Below are 18,896 nucleotides of genomic sequence, written 5' to 3'. Positions count from 1 at the left end.
GGAAGTTATTTTGTTTTCTGTCTCATGACACTGACTCATACACTTTTTCTCCAAAATTCGCATGTGTATGCTGTTTTCTCATTGCCAGTAGAGCAGAGCAATGTACAAGGCGCTGCAGCAAACAAGTACACCCTTTCTTTGTGTTTTTTTCTGTTACTGGTGTGTTACATTCGGCATTATGGACAGGCCGGAAAACAGATTAGTAAACAGTAGAAAGCAGCATGGAGGCCAGTGACAATGTTATGGTGGTTATTTAAAAAAAACAACCTTTTATTCAGTCTCTTTTAAACTCTGTCGACTAACTTGGAACAGTGTTCGAGCGCTGCCTGGACGGAGACCGACTGTATTTTCTGACAATTTATCATTAAATCTCACTAGCAAATTGGCTAAAATTAGCATGTCCACCTGGGTGTTGTATTTTCATCACTGCCAATGGAAGCCTATCAGAGCTGGAGATAATACATACCCGTTACTACCGCAAAGTCATTCGACCCAAGAATGAATGAGGATTGGAGCTTTTCCTATTTAATACAAAAGCCAGATGTTTGTGGGGTTTTTGTGCATTGGGAAAGGGGCTTTAGATAGTGAGGATAAAATTTTAAAGAAAGCACAAATGATCTACAGACTTCACCACAGTCCAGCTAAATAGTTAAACCCTCCTGGATCAGAGGCTTGTGCTGCATTCAGATGTCTTCCATGAGTATTTGAACCTCTAAACTCATTTAGATAATTGGTTTGATTTTCCTTTGAAAATGTTGAAAAAAGGGTAATGAGTAACTTCTTAAGAAATGTCAAACTGCAAGAAATTAGTAAGTTTAAATTACCATTTTCAAAAAGCTAGGGGAGTGTTTCCAAAAAATGATATTTCTGATCATAATAATTACATATTTAACATTATTTAACAGATTTTTTTTTTTTTAAGTCCCTATCCAGGTCTTTTTATTGTTTTGCTTTCCCGGTATTCTTTGTTTGTTTGTTTGTTTTTGTTTGATTTTACGAACTTCTTCCCATTTTTTTGAAAGAAATCAAACAATTTTGCCCAGGTTGGGGTTAGGGTTATACTAATAAATTCAAATACCCAGGTACATTTTTGTGCTCTTTTTAAATTCTAAGATTGTTTTTATTATTCAAGAATAAAAAAACTTAAGACTCAAGAATGACTCCTCCTGCTAATGTGGGTCCTTCTGACAAATATGTAATCATAAATTCACAAGCAGCTAGGTCTGAATGTTTCCATTTAAAAGTGCAAGTGGTGAACGCTGAAAAAAGAAGGAGTGTAATAGAAGAAATGTTTGCTTGAGAGGAAGGGAAAAATCCATTGTTGCAGAATGGAAAGCTACAACTCAACAGGAAATTTCCAGGGTTCTGCCCTGAGTCTGTTTCCAAAGTGCCCTGCAACAATGGCCAACTTGACCGATGAGGCGAACCTGCAGTCAAGTAAATAAAGTCTGAGCCATCTGAGTTAAGCTACTTGAGCTTTTACACCAGCAGTTCACTCGCCTTCAGGTCTTTGCCTTTGAAACTGCACTCGTCTCTCTTCGTCTGTGGAGTTTCCCACGTGAGCTGCAGGAGAGAAACACAGTCAGACTCACACTGTAGGTATAATTCAGTGAGGCGAACTATATTCACATTGGACTTCTGGGAGCTAATCACATTCATGTTGTACCTCTGGGATCCTATTATAACTGCATTCATATTGATTCAATATACTGTATATGATACTGCAGTTTACAGACGCTTGGCTCTTACGTTTCTTTGTAGCTTGACTGCACTGATATCAGTGAGGTTGAGGGCAAAGAGAATCTCCCTAGCGCCGACGTACAGCGTGTTGTCTTCTTTACTGAGGAGGAGAGAGGTGAAGTTGGAGACTTTGTCGACTGAGAATCTTCTGGTTGTTCTCTCCTTTGCATCTGGACACAAACAGACAGAGGACACATGTAGTACTAATCATAAGCCCTTATAAGCCCTTATAAGACAGAAAATGCAAAAATTGCTCTTGAATATACAAATTAGGGCATTTTGGTGTTCTGAGTGTAGTCATAAAATTTGATGAGGACCACAGACTGAAGAGATTCTGTTTCAATTAGACACACAAGTACAATGTGTCACCCCTGACAAGCCTCACTGAGCTGTCTTGTTTCTCATGACAGCTACACAGCTCAGAAACATTTTCTGTGGTTTAATGTTGATGAACACATTTTTACCATTTTTTAAAGTTGTATAACTGTCACCTAAGCCAAAATTAAAAACGCAAGTCTCTCTTCAGAGCTTACATTTTTTTAATGCCTGACACGTTTTTTTAGCACCCCTTCCCCCTCACAAGGGACAAACAGTCCCTATCCATAACAGAGGAAGGCTGTTATGTGACTACGAGCACCCACAGAACGCAGAGTCAAGTTAAAGTCCGACTTAGATGTTTACATGACGGAATAGCCAATAGCCATGACATTCAATTGAATTATCTGTGTGTTAGACCAATTTCACAAAATTTCATTTAGTCCACTTTCAGTCAGACTGACTGATGTTTGCATGTATTTCAAAAGCCCAGTTTCAGACTGACTAACGCAATAATATTTCTAACATCATATAAATATACTGACTGTTAGAATCATTAAAAAGTAAAGCAGCATGTGTAGGTGCATGTGTATGTGTGTATACCCAAGTTAGTTCATCAGACTAGCTCGTATATAAGTGATAACATAATAACTTAACATAATAGCATCTCTTTCCAGCGTCTCCAGATAATGTATTACACACCCCTCAGGCACACAATTTAAACATGACAAGCTTGAAATCCATAAAATCCACCTGTAAAGGAAGAAAATCTGAAATTAATGCACGAGAGTCTACAGAGCACAGTTCCGTAGCTGTCAGGCCATAGTCAGAGCCGGCCGTTGTACGCTATGATTGGACAGTTACGTTCAAGGACAAGACTTGGCAAAGGATCATTTGGGGATGATGCAACTACATGGTGTGCATCTCAGACCTCTTGGCCAGCATGATGCTCCTGAAACATTATTTTTGTTAGACATAAACACTGAGGTCATTTCAGTCCATTTTGTTACTTACACTGTCTGACTTTGTGGGGCAATAAACCGGCTAAAGGAGCTAAGGATCTGGGCCTCATGCAGTATTCAATACACCCGTTGTAAAAAAAAAAGATGAAAAGAAATCAATGTGCCTGTGTGTGTATTTAACTTCAACTTCTAAACCCCGTCAGCTCTTCATCAGAGAAAGAGTAAAAAGGAAACAACTGGGAGATAAAAAAAATGCCTCATATTTCTGCTACAGTAAATGAGTGATTTGCTTCACCCACATCAACACCTACAGACTGATGCCAAGGGTTAAACCATCAGCCCTCCTAATCGCTGCTTTGAAGGCCCATGTGTATCTGCGATTTGCTGCAGCCTGGAGGCTTTCACTGCTTGCCCAGCTTGAACAACTTGCCTTAATTGCGTGCCAGCATAAACAGAAGCAGGGAGCTGATGGAAACTTGAAGTGACTGACGCTGAGATACAGGACCTTTGCCCCTGTAATGTGAAGAACGAGGAAAAAAAAACAGACCAAAGAACTTGATTTATTTATTGGGGAAGCTCCTTTAATATTTGTTTTTCTCAATAAAATTATTTTATGTTTGTAGAGGAATTCTCTGTGACTGATTTATAAATTACTGCTCTAAGGGACAAAATGACCAAGGCAGGGAGGGAGGCTGAACATTACATTTTACTTTAAAAAACAAACAAACAAAAAAAAACAAAAAAACACAAAGCCCTTCCCAGAATTAATAATATTTTCTTTGGACCCTCCTCTTAACTAAGAACAAAAAAAAAAAAAAAAACAGCAACATCCTCCTCCCAAAACTCAAAACAATATAAGAATGCTGAAATTGGTTCAACTAATTATTAAAAAAAAAAAAGGAGGCAAAGTACACAAAATTCAAGATGGTGTATCCCAATTTAAACCAAAATTTCTTAATGAAACAACAGTGCTGAACTTGAAAAAAAAGTAAAGAAAAAGTAAGGAAACTTCCCTTCGTTGCGTTCCCACAAAAAAAAATCAGACCACCTTCTCTTAATCAAAAAGAAAAAAAAACACAACCCTGTCCCTTTTCTGATTCAATCTCCCCCCTAATAGTTCTTGTACTGCCCCTCAGAAGAAAAAATCACATGCTGTGTGACACTTTTATGTGCTACTGAAGTTTTACCAAATTTTGCTGTTTCCCCACAGCTTTTCTAGTGCAATACCTCAAAATGCATGTGCATGCACACACACACAGACACACACACACACACACACACACACACACACACACACACATATACACATTATTATTTTAAGCCAAAGTCAGTTTTATAATAACAAGTAGACTCTCATATAAAAATTACAGGCATGGCAGACTCATACTGGATTAAAACTGCAGATGCTGGTGGTAATAATTACAATTATAGCAAGGACACACAAACACAGACTCTCTCTCTCTCTCTCTCACACACACACACACACACACACACACACACACACACACACACACACACACACACACACACACACACACACACACACACACACACACACACACAAACACACAAACACATCCATTATTATTTCAAGCCAAAGGCAGTTTTATAATGATCAGTAGTAATTCACACTCTTATTAAAATTACAGGCATAGCAGATTCATACTGGATTAAAACCGCAGATGCTGGTGGTAATAATTACAATTATAGCACTTCCCAGCATAAACCTAATCCAGTCCAGATAGAGAAGGTGTCATTAAATTTTACTGATAATAAGCACACTATGTGGTGCGTACCCTGTAGTACGTGTGACCTGGTGTAACCTCACCTCGAAGGGTAGGTACAGAGGTTGATGCTTCCTCTCCCTCGGGAAAACATCATGTTAATAGCAACCCATTGCTGCGGCAACACAGAGCCATATTGTAGCTAAATCTGTAAAACCACAAGAGGCTCAGCTCAGTGTTCTGCATTTGGACCCACTGGGGCCGTTCTCTCTCCTTTTCACTCTCATCACAGGATAAATAGAGTGTTGCTCTGCGTTGGTACCGTCCCCCCTCCCCCTCTTTTTCTTCCCTCGGAGTCTTGAGAAGTTTAACGGTGATTTACAGAGAGACACACAAAGGCCAAAGCCTGAACCAAAACAAAGGCTTTAAGGGATTTTCACAGAGGTGGATATCTACACAATTATCCTCTGGAGTCAGATCACCAGTGTCATACTTAGCGACCACAGCTGACGAAGAAAAACAATAGGGCCCCTAATTGAGTATCATTTAAGAGATCCAGCAGGGTTTGCAACCACACAAAGCTTTCCATTTACAATTTCAGGAAAACATTAATCATCTCCTAGTTTAGACCTATTGGTTTACATTGCTTTATTCCGTTTAAGAGGAAGGTAATTGTTAAATAGTACATTAAAACAACGTTTACCTAAATTCTCTATTAATAAAGGTATGCTTCAAGAATCAACTGGTCTTGACATGACAGGTTCAATTTGCAGCAACGTGATGCTCAAATAAATATTTTATAGGTTTTTTAAAAATTTTTATTAAGGAAGAAGCCTTCAGTGAATTTACCTTACTCATGTTGGAGACACCATGGTTCCAATTAGGGCTGGGCGATATCACTTTAAAATAACATTGCAATATTTCATGGATTTATGGCTCATTTTTAAATATCCTTTAAACTAGAGTTAATACTAAAATAATAAATTACTGAATGAACTGCAGTTACAATAAAGCTGAATAAAGTAGCTACTGTCATATAATAAAGTTGAATACACTACTGTTATGATAACATTTAATAAAAGACGATTCTAAGGAAGTTAAAGGAAGTAACTTTAAAATGACATTTTAAAAAGTATTGCTATAATTAAATAAATTAAAGTGGGCTCCATGGTGCTTTTATTTTGAGGGACCTGGCAAGTCTCAGGCCGTAAGTGTTGATGTTTTTGCTGCAGCCTTGAAGCTTCCGGTCAATAGTTGAAACTTTTGTTGTGGTTTGGCCTTTCATTCACATGACATTGGTTTTTTGGTGGCCTGAAAATGCAGATTTTTGAAAGCCGATTCCAGAGAGAAATTTTTTGAAAACACCACCCTTTCTGTCGCTGTGAGAACGGTGCATATATGTGGTGTTCATCTATGTTGAGTCATTACAAAGTTACGCCGCCAACTACTGGCTTTGCATGCATACTACAGCGCTTTCTTCTTATTTTTGTGGATCCGTGTTCATGAGGATTGTGCTCACAAAGTTATCATATGAACGCAGTTTTTTTTTTTAAATGTAAAGGCTAGACTTTTCTGTTTTTAGTATGGTCGCTCTTGTCTAAACGTGGCCACAGTGTAGCTAGCAGTATCAAGATTGCATTTCATCTGCTAACAGATACAGGACGCTTCTCATGCCAAAGTCCTGTCTGGCTGCCTTCAGATTCTGCATACATGTGCAGAATCTGTTTGCAGAGCTTAAACCCTCACTGTATCCATCTTCTCAAATGTGAGGATTTGCTGGTTTTCTGTGTTTACATTATACAGTATGAGGTTTTGGACTGTTGGTCAAACCAAACAAGGAATTGGAAGACATTATAATCACCTCATGTCAATTATGACGGGCATATTTCACTATCTCCTCATTACTGGCTCAGGGGCTGTGATAAGGAGGATTTCTGTTGCAACACAATGGGCTATCATGTTTTTAAACTGACTCTCTGGACATGAGTGGTGGTCAGAAGCAGCAACACAGTCCTGAGACCACAAAGCCCAGACAGAATAACTGCTAGAGGTCGAGCACCATCCAGACTGTTAACTCTAAAACAACATCTCAAGCTAATGAGTGTCCCCTTCTTGAACTTGTCCTACTCTCCCCCTTCGCATACGCCAAAGTCTCTTAAAGAATCCCCTTTATTGTTGTTCAGCTGTCTGAGGTTGATTCCTGAGGGGCAATTCTCAGACAATGAAGCCCCAGAAATGCTGTGGTGTATCAGAAAGAGGGCAGGACGGTTCAGGGAAAGCACTGCAGCCATAGAGACCGGGTGTCAGAGGGGGCAGCCAAGTGACCATCATGTCACCACTGAAGAGGGACAGTAACAAGACACCGGAGTTCATCCTCCCTTTGTCAGACCTCATCCATCTTGGTTTTTTTTTTGTGAGGGGGGCCTTAGAGAAAGCTTTGTTATTAAAAATAAATGTACTGCACTATAACGTAGAGATTTCTTTGAGGGTGCATTTATAATTAAAAGCTTCCGATCAGGATGCTACCTCAGCCTTTTCAGTGACCATATGGAATGTAACTATTGTCTATGCAACAAAAGACTACTACTTTTAAACTTCTACAACTAACTAACTAGTAATTTATAACAAAAGTGACCCTTTGAGGCATACCTACTGAAAGGTCAGTTCACCCAAATTACAAAAGACATAGATAAGTAGGGCTGGGCAATATGACTTTGAAATAATATCACAATATTTTTAGGCTATATCACAATACACAATATATATCTCCACAATATATCCCGTGCAGTGACTATATTCTGCTGACTGAATCAAGTTTGGCAAAATGGTTCATTTTAGGACTAAATGGGTCATTTAGCAGTTTGATGAATATGAAAATGATGTAATTCCTATGCTATGTCATTCACCGTCACATGATCTTAACTCAACTAAACACATAAAGTGCGGAGGATTTCAGACCGAACTTTAAAGAAAGTATTCTTCATCATAATCATCTTCATGATCAAAATTAAAAATAATAATAATAATAATAATCATAATAATAATAATAATAATAATAATAATAATAATAATAATAATAATAATAATAATAATAATAATAATAATAATAATAAAAATAATGGAGTTAACATCCTTTTGAGGACAGGTATTTATCTCTCCAGCAGAGATCCAGATCCAGAAAATGGATGCACAGGCACATCAATGTTGCTGGTGGCCCAGCATCTTACTAAGATATTTCCTTAGTAATATCTTATTTCTTTCTGTAATTCATTACCCAACTTTTAACTTCCTCTGACTGGGCAGTGAAATTTATTCTGTGCAACTTATAGGCTTTAAAATTGAAAACTGAAAACCTCAACAGGAACCTGACTTTCCAGAGATATCTATGTGCCTTAGTTCCTGAATGACCACTTGTTTTTCTCCCTTTTGTTTTTTGTGTCTTGTGATTTATTCTTCAGTTGTCTGGTTGCGTGAGACTGTCTGCATGTTTTTATTCATTTGGTTGCTGCCTTCCTTCAGTACAGTTCATGTGAAGGATGTTAACAGGGCCATGATGTGCCTTTTTGAGACTTTCAATATGATCAATAATTATTAAAAAAAAAAACCAAGAGTTTCCAGGAACAATGGTCTTTTACACTGGAAAATCCACAGAACTCGCTGTTGACAATTTTCACTAGGACTACTTTCTACAAAGGAAAAAGTCCTGTTGGTCTGTGGATTGTTTCAAGTATCTAGAACATTATTTCTGGAAAGCTATGTTATTGATGATTTTTTTTTTTTTAAATGTAATTTTTAAATTCTTTGAACACGATGAACAAATTTTCATTTACCTCCACTATTTAGGGGGTGGTACAACTTTCAATGAAAGGGATGGAATTGGCGAAGAAAAATAAAAACAATAAAATGAAAGAAGAAACAGCAAAGGAAAAAAGAGAGAAAAAAAAGAAAATGGGTCCAGTAAAACTTGTTTTTCTTAAGTTTTTATTTATAAATATTTTTGTTTGTTTGTTTTTATTTTATTTTGTTTCAAATGCTTAAAGCCAAGTAAGTTTGCTGCTGTTTCACTGATGATAGAAACAGGTCACAGGTTAAGCAGGTATATGACCCTCAGTTCAACTCAACTAAGAAGGTGCACGCAGGACTTTCCACCTCACTGTCTCACCATTAGCAGACCTCTGATCCAGAGAGCGAGCAGCTTTGTGTGGCTGAGAGCCCTTCTCTGACCCTTTGTAGAAGTGCACAAACAGCACATTCACTGCTTCAACCTCTGGCAGCTGTAAGCAATATGAGATCATTGCCATTATTATGTAATTAAAAGCAATTTCTGCAAATGACACTGCTAAATGGCCTGAAATACTCGCCTAGACTTGCTTGCTAATCTATTTAAAGGGGAAATTAATTATACTGGGCTTAAAGGAATCCTTCTACATTTTTACAGCTGATTTCCTGATGGCTCTGTGTCCAAAAAAAGTCGGGGGCTAATTAAAACTGTGGAACATCCCCTCTAGAGGGGAACTGTGGAGTAATTTGTCCTTTGGTGACAGAGATCTAAGTGCCTTCTTTTGTAGGGCAACTATAACAGGCTGATTTAATCAGTGCCCTCCCTTATGAGGGGGCTGCTTTTATCAGTTCCTGCAGCTGTATGTTCAGATCACTGCATACCTCATTTAAAGCACACGCTTTTGTTTAATTTCTGCAAAACTACAAGAAAACACTGTTGCAAACAAATGTACTGTACATGGGTGGCAAATCACTCTGCAACAAACTCTCCATTCCACTGGATAAACATCTGTTCATTGGTAAACTTGTCCTTGCAAACAAGTTGAAGATGATTATTATTAACATGACAAATAAGGAACTGCTCCTGACTTATGTACCAAGGCGACGTCTAGGCAGTTTAGAATTTCATTAAGATTAGCGCTGGTTGTAGTTTACCAGTACATGACCCGGAAAAAATGTGTCTATTTATTGAGATCAAGAGCAAGCAATAGACTCATGATGGGTCATCTTTAAGAGACGTCAGATGCCCCATTTCCAGTCCTCTGGACATAAATATGACCTACATTCTCATAGGAATAGAAGATAGATAATACCTCATATATAGTACCTCAACAAGATGTTACATGCTTTTGTTTTTTCATTAAACCAACAAACCAAGGAAGATAGAGATGACACTATGTGACTGATGTAACTTTAATCACAAGATCATGCCATCAATTTCACAGAGCGAAATCATCTGCATAGAGATGAAACTGTTTTTTATTATTTTTATTTTATTTACGTAGAAAAAATATAAACTGAAACCCTGGTATAATATTAAAAATATGTCTTTTTTGAGCTGGTTTGGTTTACCGAGAGCAATGTAAATAAATCTATTTTATAGCTGTCCCCAATAGAAGTATTAGAGTCAATCTTATGATAAATCAATTCATTTTTTTGGTCCATGAAATGTCAACAAATGTGAAAATATTGATTTTATTGTATTGTATTGTATTGTATGTACATATGTATGTATGTATGGTGAAGGTTTGAATGTATGTATTATTTATTTATGTATTTATTCATTTAACCAAAGCCAAAGATGATGTCACCAAATGTCTTCTTTTGTCCATAACTTAAAGACACTCTACTGTCGCAGAGGAGTAGAGAAACTATTCAAATTTAAGGACCTGCAATAAGAAATTAAATTCTGTTTTTCTTAAAAAAAAATTAAATCAAAATATTATTTGATATTAAAATTAGTCTGTGATTAATTTAACAGTTTAACGATTAATCAAGTAATCAATTGATCAATGCAGCAAGTATTAGTTAAGAAAAAGTATAAAAAGTAATTTTGTTTAATAAAAATGCAAACATCAACTAATTCAAAAGTAAAAATACATATTGTTGCCATAGTACGTGATTTTGAATTTTTAACATCAATTTAAGGATTTCGTGTTACATTTTTCTTTAACAACAATTTGAACCGTTTTAATAACCCATATCAATATCGGTATCGGAAAAATAATCAGCCATGTAGTTGAAAATGGGATTGTTTATATTTGCTCATGAAATTTGACAATTTTGGGATAAATGCTCATAGGACAGCAACAATTTTAAGATGTCCAGAGTTAGGGAAACTATCTCGCAGTCCTTGTTCAGACTTTAAGGTAGGATTTACTTCCTCCTTAATTATAAAGAACTAGCTCACCACACTCAGAGGCATGCAGAGAGGTATCCTTATTTATCTTACACACAGAGAGCAGCGACAGAGAAGGACAGGCTAAATGTATCCGTGACATCAGAGGTGTTATAGAGCTGTGATGAAAATTATTTAAACAGAATTTCAGTTGAGCTGGGATACCTCAACATTGGAATAAGCTTGTTTAGATAAGTAAGGAAGAATCTGTTCAGGCAGAGCAATGAGACACCTGGGACAAATCTCTTTTCCTTTGTCTTCATGTGCTTACTGTACTTGCTGAAGGACTTTGCTGGGGATTGAACAGATGAAGCCTCGTAAATCCAATTGCTTTGAGAAGAAGTGATTAGGCACTTCTGCAAAGAGGGAAGCAATGGCCACTGCGACAGGAAGCCGCAGCGCCAACAGGGGTCCTGCTGGGTCAGAGTCAGAGCAACGCCGCACTATTGTCTGATGGCATCAAGACAGAAAAACAGGCCACACTGGAGCGCTAACTGAATTATCCCCGGTAATTTTAAACTAGCTATTAAGAGCTGCGGCTGAATGGATAATTGTGTGGGAGAGCAGACCTGGGAAGCTGAAGGACAGAGACCGAAGCATCTGGAAGGCATTAAGACAACAGGCCAAGGGGGTCAATTCACCAGGAGATTCATTAGGCAAGCTGTGAGCCCGCTGTTTGTGTTGATAATTCGTCGGGCTGCATCTTGTTAGGAGGATATTGTCTCCTGTGCACCCTGCTGATGCTGAGATTGGTGGCAATTTTGAACACAACTTCAGGAAAACAGAGTCTGGAACATCATATTGTAAATGCTGCACATACTGTAAATGCAGAGGAGATTGTAAAGTAAGGAGATAAAGTACGCACATTCTGTATTCGTACAGCAGGGATGCGCTATAACTGGCTGTGGAGGAGCAATTTATTGAGAGGCATTGAAACTAATTACTGACTTAACATTTAAATAAAACACCTTCCTCCACATCTATTAACCCTTAATCGTACCGAATTGCCTCAAGGTAACATGCCCATTACTGGCTTTTTTTTACGCTCACACAATAAATCCTCAACTATAGGCAGGTTTCCATTACAGATCTGAGCAAAAATTGAGTGATACGTGGAAGCGGCCATGTATGAGGGATTTCATAGAGGAATTGTGGATTCAAAACTTCAGGGTGATCCACTGAACTTTTGTAGAGTTATGTGATGTAATTACCCCTCTTAGCTCCTGCTGCACCGTGAGGGAGCCAGTTCCTACTGACAAGCACATAGCCATAGCATCATGTGACCTAGAAAAGCCAAAAAAGTGTTTCCATTGCAGTTTTGCAAAATATTGCTTTTTAGAATAGCCTTAAATGAGAACTAATGCAAGCTTAAAATCTTATGTGCGATAAATGAGTTGGTTTTTTTTTAAATTGATGTGTTCAGTTTAGGCATATTTTGTGGTCGCAATTTCAATTTGCGCATTTTAAAGATTAATGGAAACCTACCTTATGTTGCAATACTTAATAAAAACCTAAGGAAACAGCACGGCTTGTATTGCAACATGAATTTCTGGAGACCAAAAATGTGATTCACAATTGAAGCAACACCATACGTTAATAGGAACCCACCCTGACATTTTTAAAAATGTCCTTAAAACATATTTTCTTGATTAGATCAAGGTGTATATAGTAAATACTGGGGAAAAAATTAGGAATATTAATGTTTGAAATTAGCCTCTTTTTTATTTTTTTTTTTATAAAATTGACATAAAGGGGGTAGGATTTGATAAGTATTCACTTCCTCCTTCTCCTTTTCGGATATGAAATACTTAAGTTTGTTTACTGAATGCATCTGATGGGCATTGTTAGGGTTAGGTGTTGTTTGTTGTTTTGCTTATATTTTATTTTGTTCTCCTATGATATTTGGCATGTTTGAAATAAAAATCTAACAAATTCACTGAGTCTATTTAATGACCAAAAAAACCCCAAAACCTTACAAACATCTTTTTTACCATCTGGCGTCATAATGCGTACCATGGAGGGTTAAAGCTGTAGTTTGGAAAAGATCCAGCAACTCAGCTCTAAAGGATCTTTTTTTCCCATGAAAAAGGTTGACAGGGCAATCTGCTGGTCAGGGAGCAGCACAAGCTGACCTTGGATTAGCCGCAATAATGTAAACCAGCTGCTGGTTAATCAGGAACTCAACACGACCCCCCTCGTCTAAACAAGGCTGGAGCATCAAGAAGAAAGAGACTGTACATGAGGTCATGACATGTTTCTAACTGTACAGCAGCACTCTGACCTGACTGGCCCGACTCCATGCTGTGTATTTACAGTCGGAGCAGAGACACAGTTGGGGTGTCCTCACAACACCTTGAAAATCAACGTGCAATGAGACTAAGTGTTTCATCTGAAATATCAGGATCAATAATGTGTCTTTTCATGATGGATTGAAGGCAATCACAGAGATGGAGACTGGGCAGTCACACATACAGTCTATTACTGTGTATCAAAAAGTCCCCTTCTGCTGTATTTACTGCTGTATGCTCAACTGCAAATAAATGACCCAATGTTACTCTTATACTAACGCACTCACCCTCACCAGAAAAAATGTTGGTACTGGATGTGTTTGCAAACCATGGATACGTTTTATTTGTATGTAATTATGTAGTGAATATGTTCAACTGTTGTTAGGTTTTGGCGCAAAAAACGCTTGGTAATGGTATGGAAAAGATTATGTTTTTGATTTAAACCTCAGCTTTTAGTGGCAATACAGCTGCTGGAAAAGAAGGGACAGGTCAGCGACAAACACCCAGGTTCAGTAGCTCAAACGCCACCGGGAAACACTGCAATATGCTGCTAAAAACACCCAGACCACAAACACTGGCGGAAAACGCCACATCAGGGTCGCCATGAAACGACCCTGGTGTTGTTGTTGGTTTCAAACGGTTGTCTGCAGCTTGGCAGGTGTCTTCACCTCCTGATGACAACGTCGGCTCAAATATTATGTCACTTTAGAAATGCTGATATGATTTGTATTAAACATCCAAATGTACAGTATGCAAATGTACTGTATTTTTAAAAAAGCAAGGGAAAAATGTCCAGTGAACTATGTTCATAATTATCCTAATTATATATTTAAAGTTATTTTATAGGATTATTATAACTTTTAAGGTTGTTATTAGGCCATTTCTTACTTATTTTTTTGTTTGACTTTATCTTTTTTTGGGGGTTGGGTTCTTGCTTACATCTGAGTAATTTCTTCTTTTGTTGCTCCTAACCTTCTTCCCATGTTTTTAAATAAAATAAAGTCAATTTGCCCGGTTCTCAAAAGGTTAAACAAATAATTTGATGTAATTTCATCTTTGCCAAGCAAGTTTTATGTGAAAGATATTAAAAGCTTGACCACTATAGATGCCCAATGATATGCCTGTTGAGTTTAGAGATTTAAGAAAATAATTAATTGAAGTTTTTGGGTATTCATTTTTATTTATTTATTTTTTGGCTTTTCTTGCCTTTATTACTGTACAGTTAGAGAGCGATAGGAAAGGGGGAGAGGACTCAGCCTATGGGTCAGACACTCTACTCACTGAGCTAGAGGCCACCCCGCTTTTTGGGAATTATTAAAAAATAAAAAGGAATTTACAAAAATTGAATTCTATTACATATTTTATCATGAAAATTAAAACAACAGTTTTAACGACCCTGTCAATCAAAATGATGAATAACAAGATAGCTTCATGCAACCTCTGATTGGACAATATTATTCAGTTTATAACAACAATAATAATATAAACTAAGAAAAAACAAAAACAATCATTGTGACAGTTACTATGTCATTCCACTTCAACAGGTCTTTAAGTGATGGAGTAGACTGTGTTCAAGCATTCAAACCATTAAGAAGTGCTGTTCAGCTATGTGGCAGCGGCACTGTATTGAAAAGCTGTTATCTCACTTGACATTGCTGTCATTTTGAATTACTTGAGAGTGGTTGACTCAAGCGGTCTAGACATGACAGCCTCTGAATAATTAAAAATGCTTTGCTGCAAGTGTGACTATGGGCACAGCCCCAAAATAAAATTAAAGCAGGACCGTCCAAACGCATGTTGTCTAACAGAGGCCTGAGAAGATCAACAGGCGAAGACGGGCAGCGTAAACGGCTTAAAGGTGTGCCATTAAATAGTGTTCCAACACACTAAGCCATTCAGCATGGTCTGCATTAAAGCCTGGAACAAAAGCGGAGAGAAAAGCAGATGCAGGCTCTACTCCCTGAACCCATGATCCGTCCTGATAGGCGCATAATGAGAACCAGACAAGTGTTCACACCATAACACACACAAATCCCCATTCATTATTCATGGCAGATTACCCTCTTCATTAAGGCAAAGGCAGGAACCAAGGGACAGACAGCGAGAGAGAAGGGGAGGCGAAGTCGCTCTACGAAAGCGTCACGGGATGAGATGCAGCCAAGCAGCGCTGGCCCGCTTACACTGCCGAGGTTAAGGCATGCAGACTGTCAAGCTAACTGGCATCCAGATAGGACAGAGAGGACCAGAAACCATGACGAGAGCAGGCACTTTCTGCTGTATAAAGTTCAGGTCCCTGTGGCCCGCAGCTCTGCCTTCTGCTTTGATACTGTAAACACAATGTGACAAAGCCCTTCTGCAGGAGGTTGGAAAATGTCAGTGTAGCAGAACCGATATTAAAACAGCGAGACAACTTCTACCACCAGGCCAAGCTAACCTTCATCAGCACGATGAAACTTGTTTTTTTTGCCTTACATCACAAATTAAAACCTAAAAACTGGTCTTTTAAACATGAACATGAGGCAGGGAGTTCAGTCTTTAAGATATCCTTTTTTAGACTTTTTGCATCAGGCAGCAAGTAACTTTTAAGTCACTGTGAGCCATTAACTAAGACCAGTCAGAAGGACCCGATAGAATTACTTCTTGTGAACTTTTATGGTGGATCGTAACCACCGCTGTTACTAAAGCTGCATTATTTCCTTAATGAGACCTCATGTAAAGGTCAGAGCTTATAAATGTGGTTAAAGTTACAGCAACATTAACGCTATTAGAAAAAACAAGTTAATGACTGAGGATAACTGGTTAGGTCTTTTCTTGCTTAGCCTCAGCTACAACAGTGTTTCCTATTAATGACAAATACTATGGCGGGCCTCCATAGTGTAAGTGAATGGAGCTGGACTGTTAATTAGAAGCCGTATTAAAATGTATACACCATTGGGTTAGCCTATTTATAGCATAGTAGTGGCAGAGAGGAGTGGCAGAGAGGAGCAGCAGAGCGCATTAAAAGCGAAACTGAATGGCTCATTTTGCTGGGCCTAAAACCGTCTTTTAGTTAAATTAAAATATTTTCAACCTTTCCACTGAAGCCGTGGAGTCGCACAGCCTATCAGTGTCATTTTTGGCCACTACAATATGCACACAAAACGCAGGTGCACGCGCACATGTGCACACACACTAAATGACAATTAATCACATTTCTTAAATGCATGTTTTCAATTCCATTGTTTTGCATTACAAAACAGTTTTGAAGTCTTTATTGAGCCTTAAAAGCATTACTAAAAAACACTTATTTCCAAAGTCGTCCTTGATGTAAACATCATCACTGAAGAGAATGTCATGCAAGAGAGCCAATAAAAACAAATCAACTGGTCCGAGTTTCCATATTGGCATTTAAGGGGTACTGATTGATTCCAAATGTCATCTCATGTATTGAGTTACATGTCAGAAAACATTCCACCTTAAAAAGTTGGCGTTCGCCTGTCAGCAGAAAACTAAATTAAATTTTTTTCTACTCAGTATATAACTATGTAAACAAACTGTAAATAAAATATGCATCACCCTTCAGAGTTTCTTTATTTGTGATGTTTATTTACACATCACAATTTAAACTGCAAAGTAAAAGAAGCTAACAGGACTGCATTTTACTGGAGTTGTAGCTTGTATGATTTCACGTCACAAATAAATTGATTAATTGTCGCCGAAATGTCACTGAATGTTGATGAAGCCCATCTGATGTCACCACATCTTACTTGGTGCACTGATGGCCCGTCTCCAGTGATTATCCATCTAAGACGGAGCTCAGAACAATTTGCCACATGTAAACTGGTAATTGAAATGCATATCAACATGGCAAGGTTTGACTCAGTGCCCCCAAAAAATGTCAATAGAAAATCCCTCCACCACCATCCAGTCTTCTAGGCTCCTGACATGTGGGTTTTGCATATATCATAGTTGTGTTTAACATTGGCTGCACACTCTGGAAGCAAATCTTTCCATCAAAACAGGGAGAGGTGTGAACGTGAAGCTTCTTTTCAGCGAGTGATTGATGGCGAGTTGTTGTGAAACGCTCCGCCAGGGCCAAAGCTGCAGGCTTTTGTTGAGGCTGGCAGGTGAGAGAGATTACCTGTTGGTATGGAGGTCCTACATGAGGGAAGGTACAGGCTCAGACAGGCAAGATGGATGACCTATTTGAAAGTTTGCCCGGCTCGAAATTAGCCCCATACTGAAAATGTTATCCATGTCTATAATAGATTAGAGAGAGATCTATCAACACAATCTTCCCTCACATTAAGACTCTAATGATGCCTGAACGTGAGTCACTAAACGCAGTTCAATCATTGAAAGCCTGCATTGATCTCATAATCCATCATTTTGTTTAATTTTCTATTGAGGTACTGAGGCATAATGCATGTTTAAATCCAACTTGTCATTTCAAGTGCACTGGTAGAGCATTTGAATAATTACATCAGTGATGACAAAATCACTACTTGGCACTAGTGGCCATGGCAGCATCAGAGAGAACACAGCAAATCACGTTTTGCAGTAAACCAGCACAAAACGATAACTGAACATTATCCCTAACACTTTTTAAGGGTGAAATATGACAAGCATATTTTTTATGCTTCTAAACTGGGTGGACGGTATGATATTATGCAAAAAAAAAACAAAACAAAAAAAACACATTATATAAGAGCAATAACTCTCAGTGCTTATAGACTATGTCAGACTGCCCTCAGTAAGTCGCAGCACAATAGGCCTGTTCATTTTGTAATTATGTGTGACCTGTAGGTACTCGACAGAGCCACCCTGATGGAGCTGCCATTCACAGCGTGGATTTACATGGATTTTAAATCATTATGGTGTAGACAAACACCATTTCACCCACCTAAATCCTTTTAGCTCCTACAATGGACACATATGAAGTGTATTGATTCTTTTCACTGAATAGAGTTAATGAACAGGGACACCGCTGGGGATTACACAATCAGTCCTGTAGGCAGGATGGCGGAGTAAAAAATGTAGGTTTACTTTGTCTTTATAATGGAGGGGTATCGTTAGGAGTTTATCATTACCAATACTGAATCCGATACTAATACCGATACAGCTTATCCATAATGATACTTATCAATACCCTTATTGATAGTGCTCTCTATAATTTGGTGCAGAAAATAAAGACATGACATGTAAAGCTGTGAAAAAAAATCAAGTCATTGTGTTTTTACTACAAACTGAGCAACTCAATGATTTGTATGTATTCTCATGTGACACTGGCTATTCAAATTTCCTTTGACGAACTATTTCCACAAACTGACATGACCTGCAAGGTTTCTCCCCCGTCTTGTATCACTTATGGAGCTTTTTCTTGACGGACTCTACTTCAACAAACTGAGTGAACTGCAAGTTTTCTCTACAAAAGAACTACTCATGTCAATCTTCACAGTTTCCTTGAAGTGAAAAAACATTAAGTGTAGTCCTTTTTAATTAATGCTTATTGTTATCAGGGTGGCTTAAACCTAATTCTCAGCATACCTATCAGCAGTTATTTATCATACCCAAACCGACTTCACTCCACTGAAGTGAAGGGCTTTCTTTCACGATAAATTTGGCAACAGCACTATGACATTCTGCTGTTTTTCCTGTCATCCCCCCTCATTTTGCGATGGTAAATGGATTGGACTTGGGTGTCTGACAT

At 38.0% G+C, this 18,896-nt stretch overlaps 1 protein-coding gene across 3 annotated transcripts in view; it reads right to left on the bottom strand.

Moving 5' to 3' along the window:
* The window catches only part of sema4ba (sema domain, immunoglobulin domain (Ig), transmembrane domain (TM) and short cytoplasmic domain, (semaphorin) 4Ba), a 105,450-nt gene that overhangs the window by 16,899 nt on the left and 69,655 nt on the right, over nucleotides 1-18,896 (bottom strand). For all 3 annotated transcript variants that reach the window (XM_088080596.1, XM_088080597.1, XM_042496707.2), the window contains 2 exons: nucleotides 1,750-1,910; nucleotides 1,501-1,563 (listed from right to left, as the gene is read on the bottom strand). In XM_088080596.1, the coding sequence (XP_087936722.1) occupies nucleotides 1,501-1,563; nucleotides 1,750-1,910 (224 nt within the window). The remainder of the gene's footprint in view (nucleotides 1-1,500; nucleotides 1,564-1,749; nucleotides 1,911-18,896) is intronic.

This window comes from Plectropomus leopardus, chromosome 7, assembly GCF_026936395.1.
Source record: "Plectropomus leopardus strain MGB_pleo_1.0 chromosome 7, ASM2693639v1, whole genome shotgun sequence".
Classification (NCBI taxonomy): Eukaryota; Metazoa; Chordata; class Actinopteri; order Perciformes; family Serranidae; genus Plectropomus; species Plectropomus leopardus.
The sequence above is the reverse complement of the archived record's forward strand: the minus strand, read 5'-3'. Positions and strand labels throughout refer to the sequence as shown.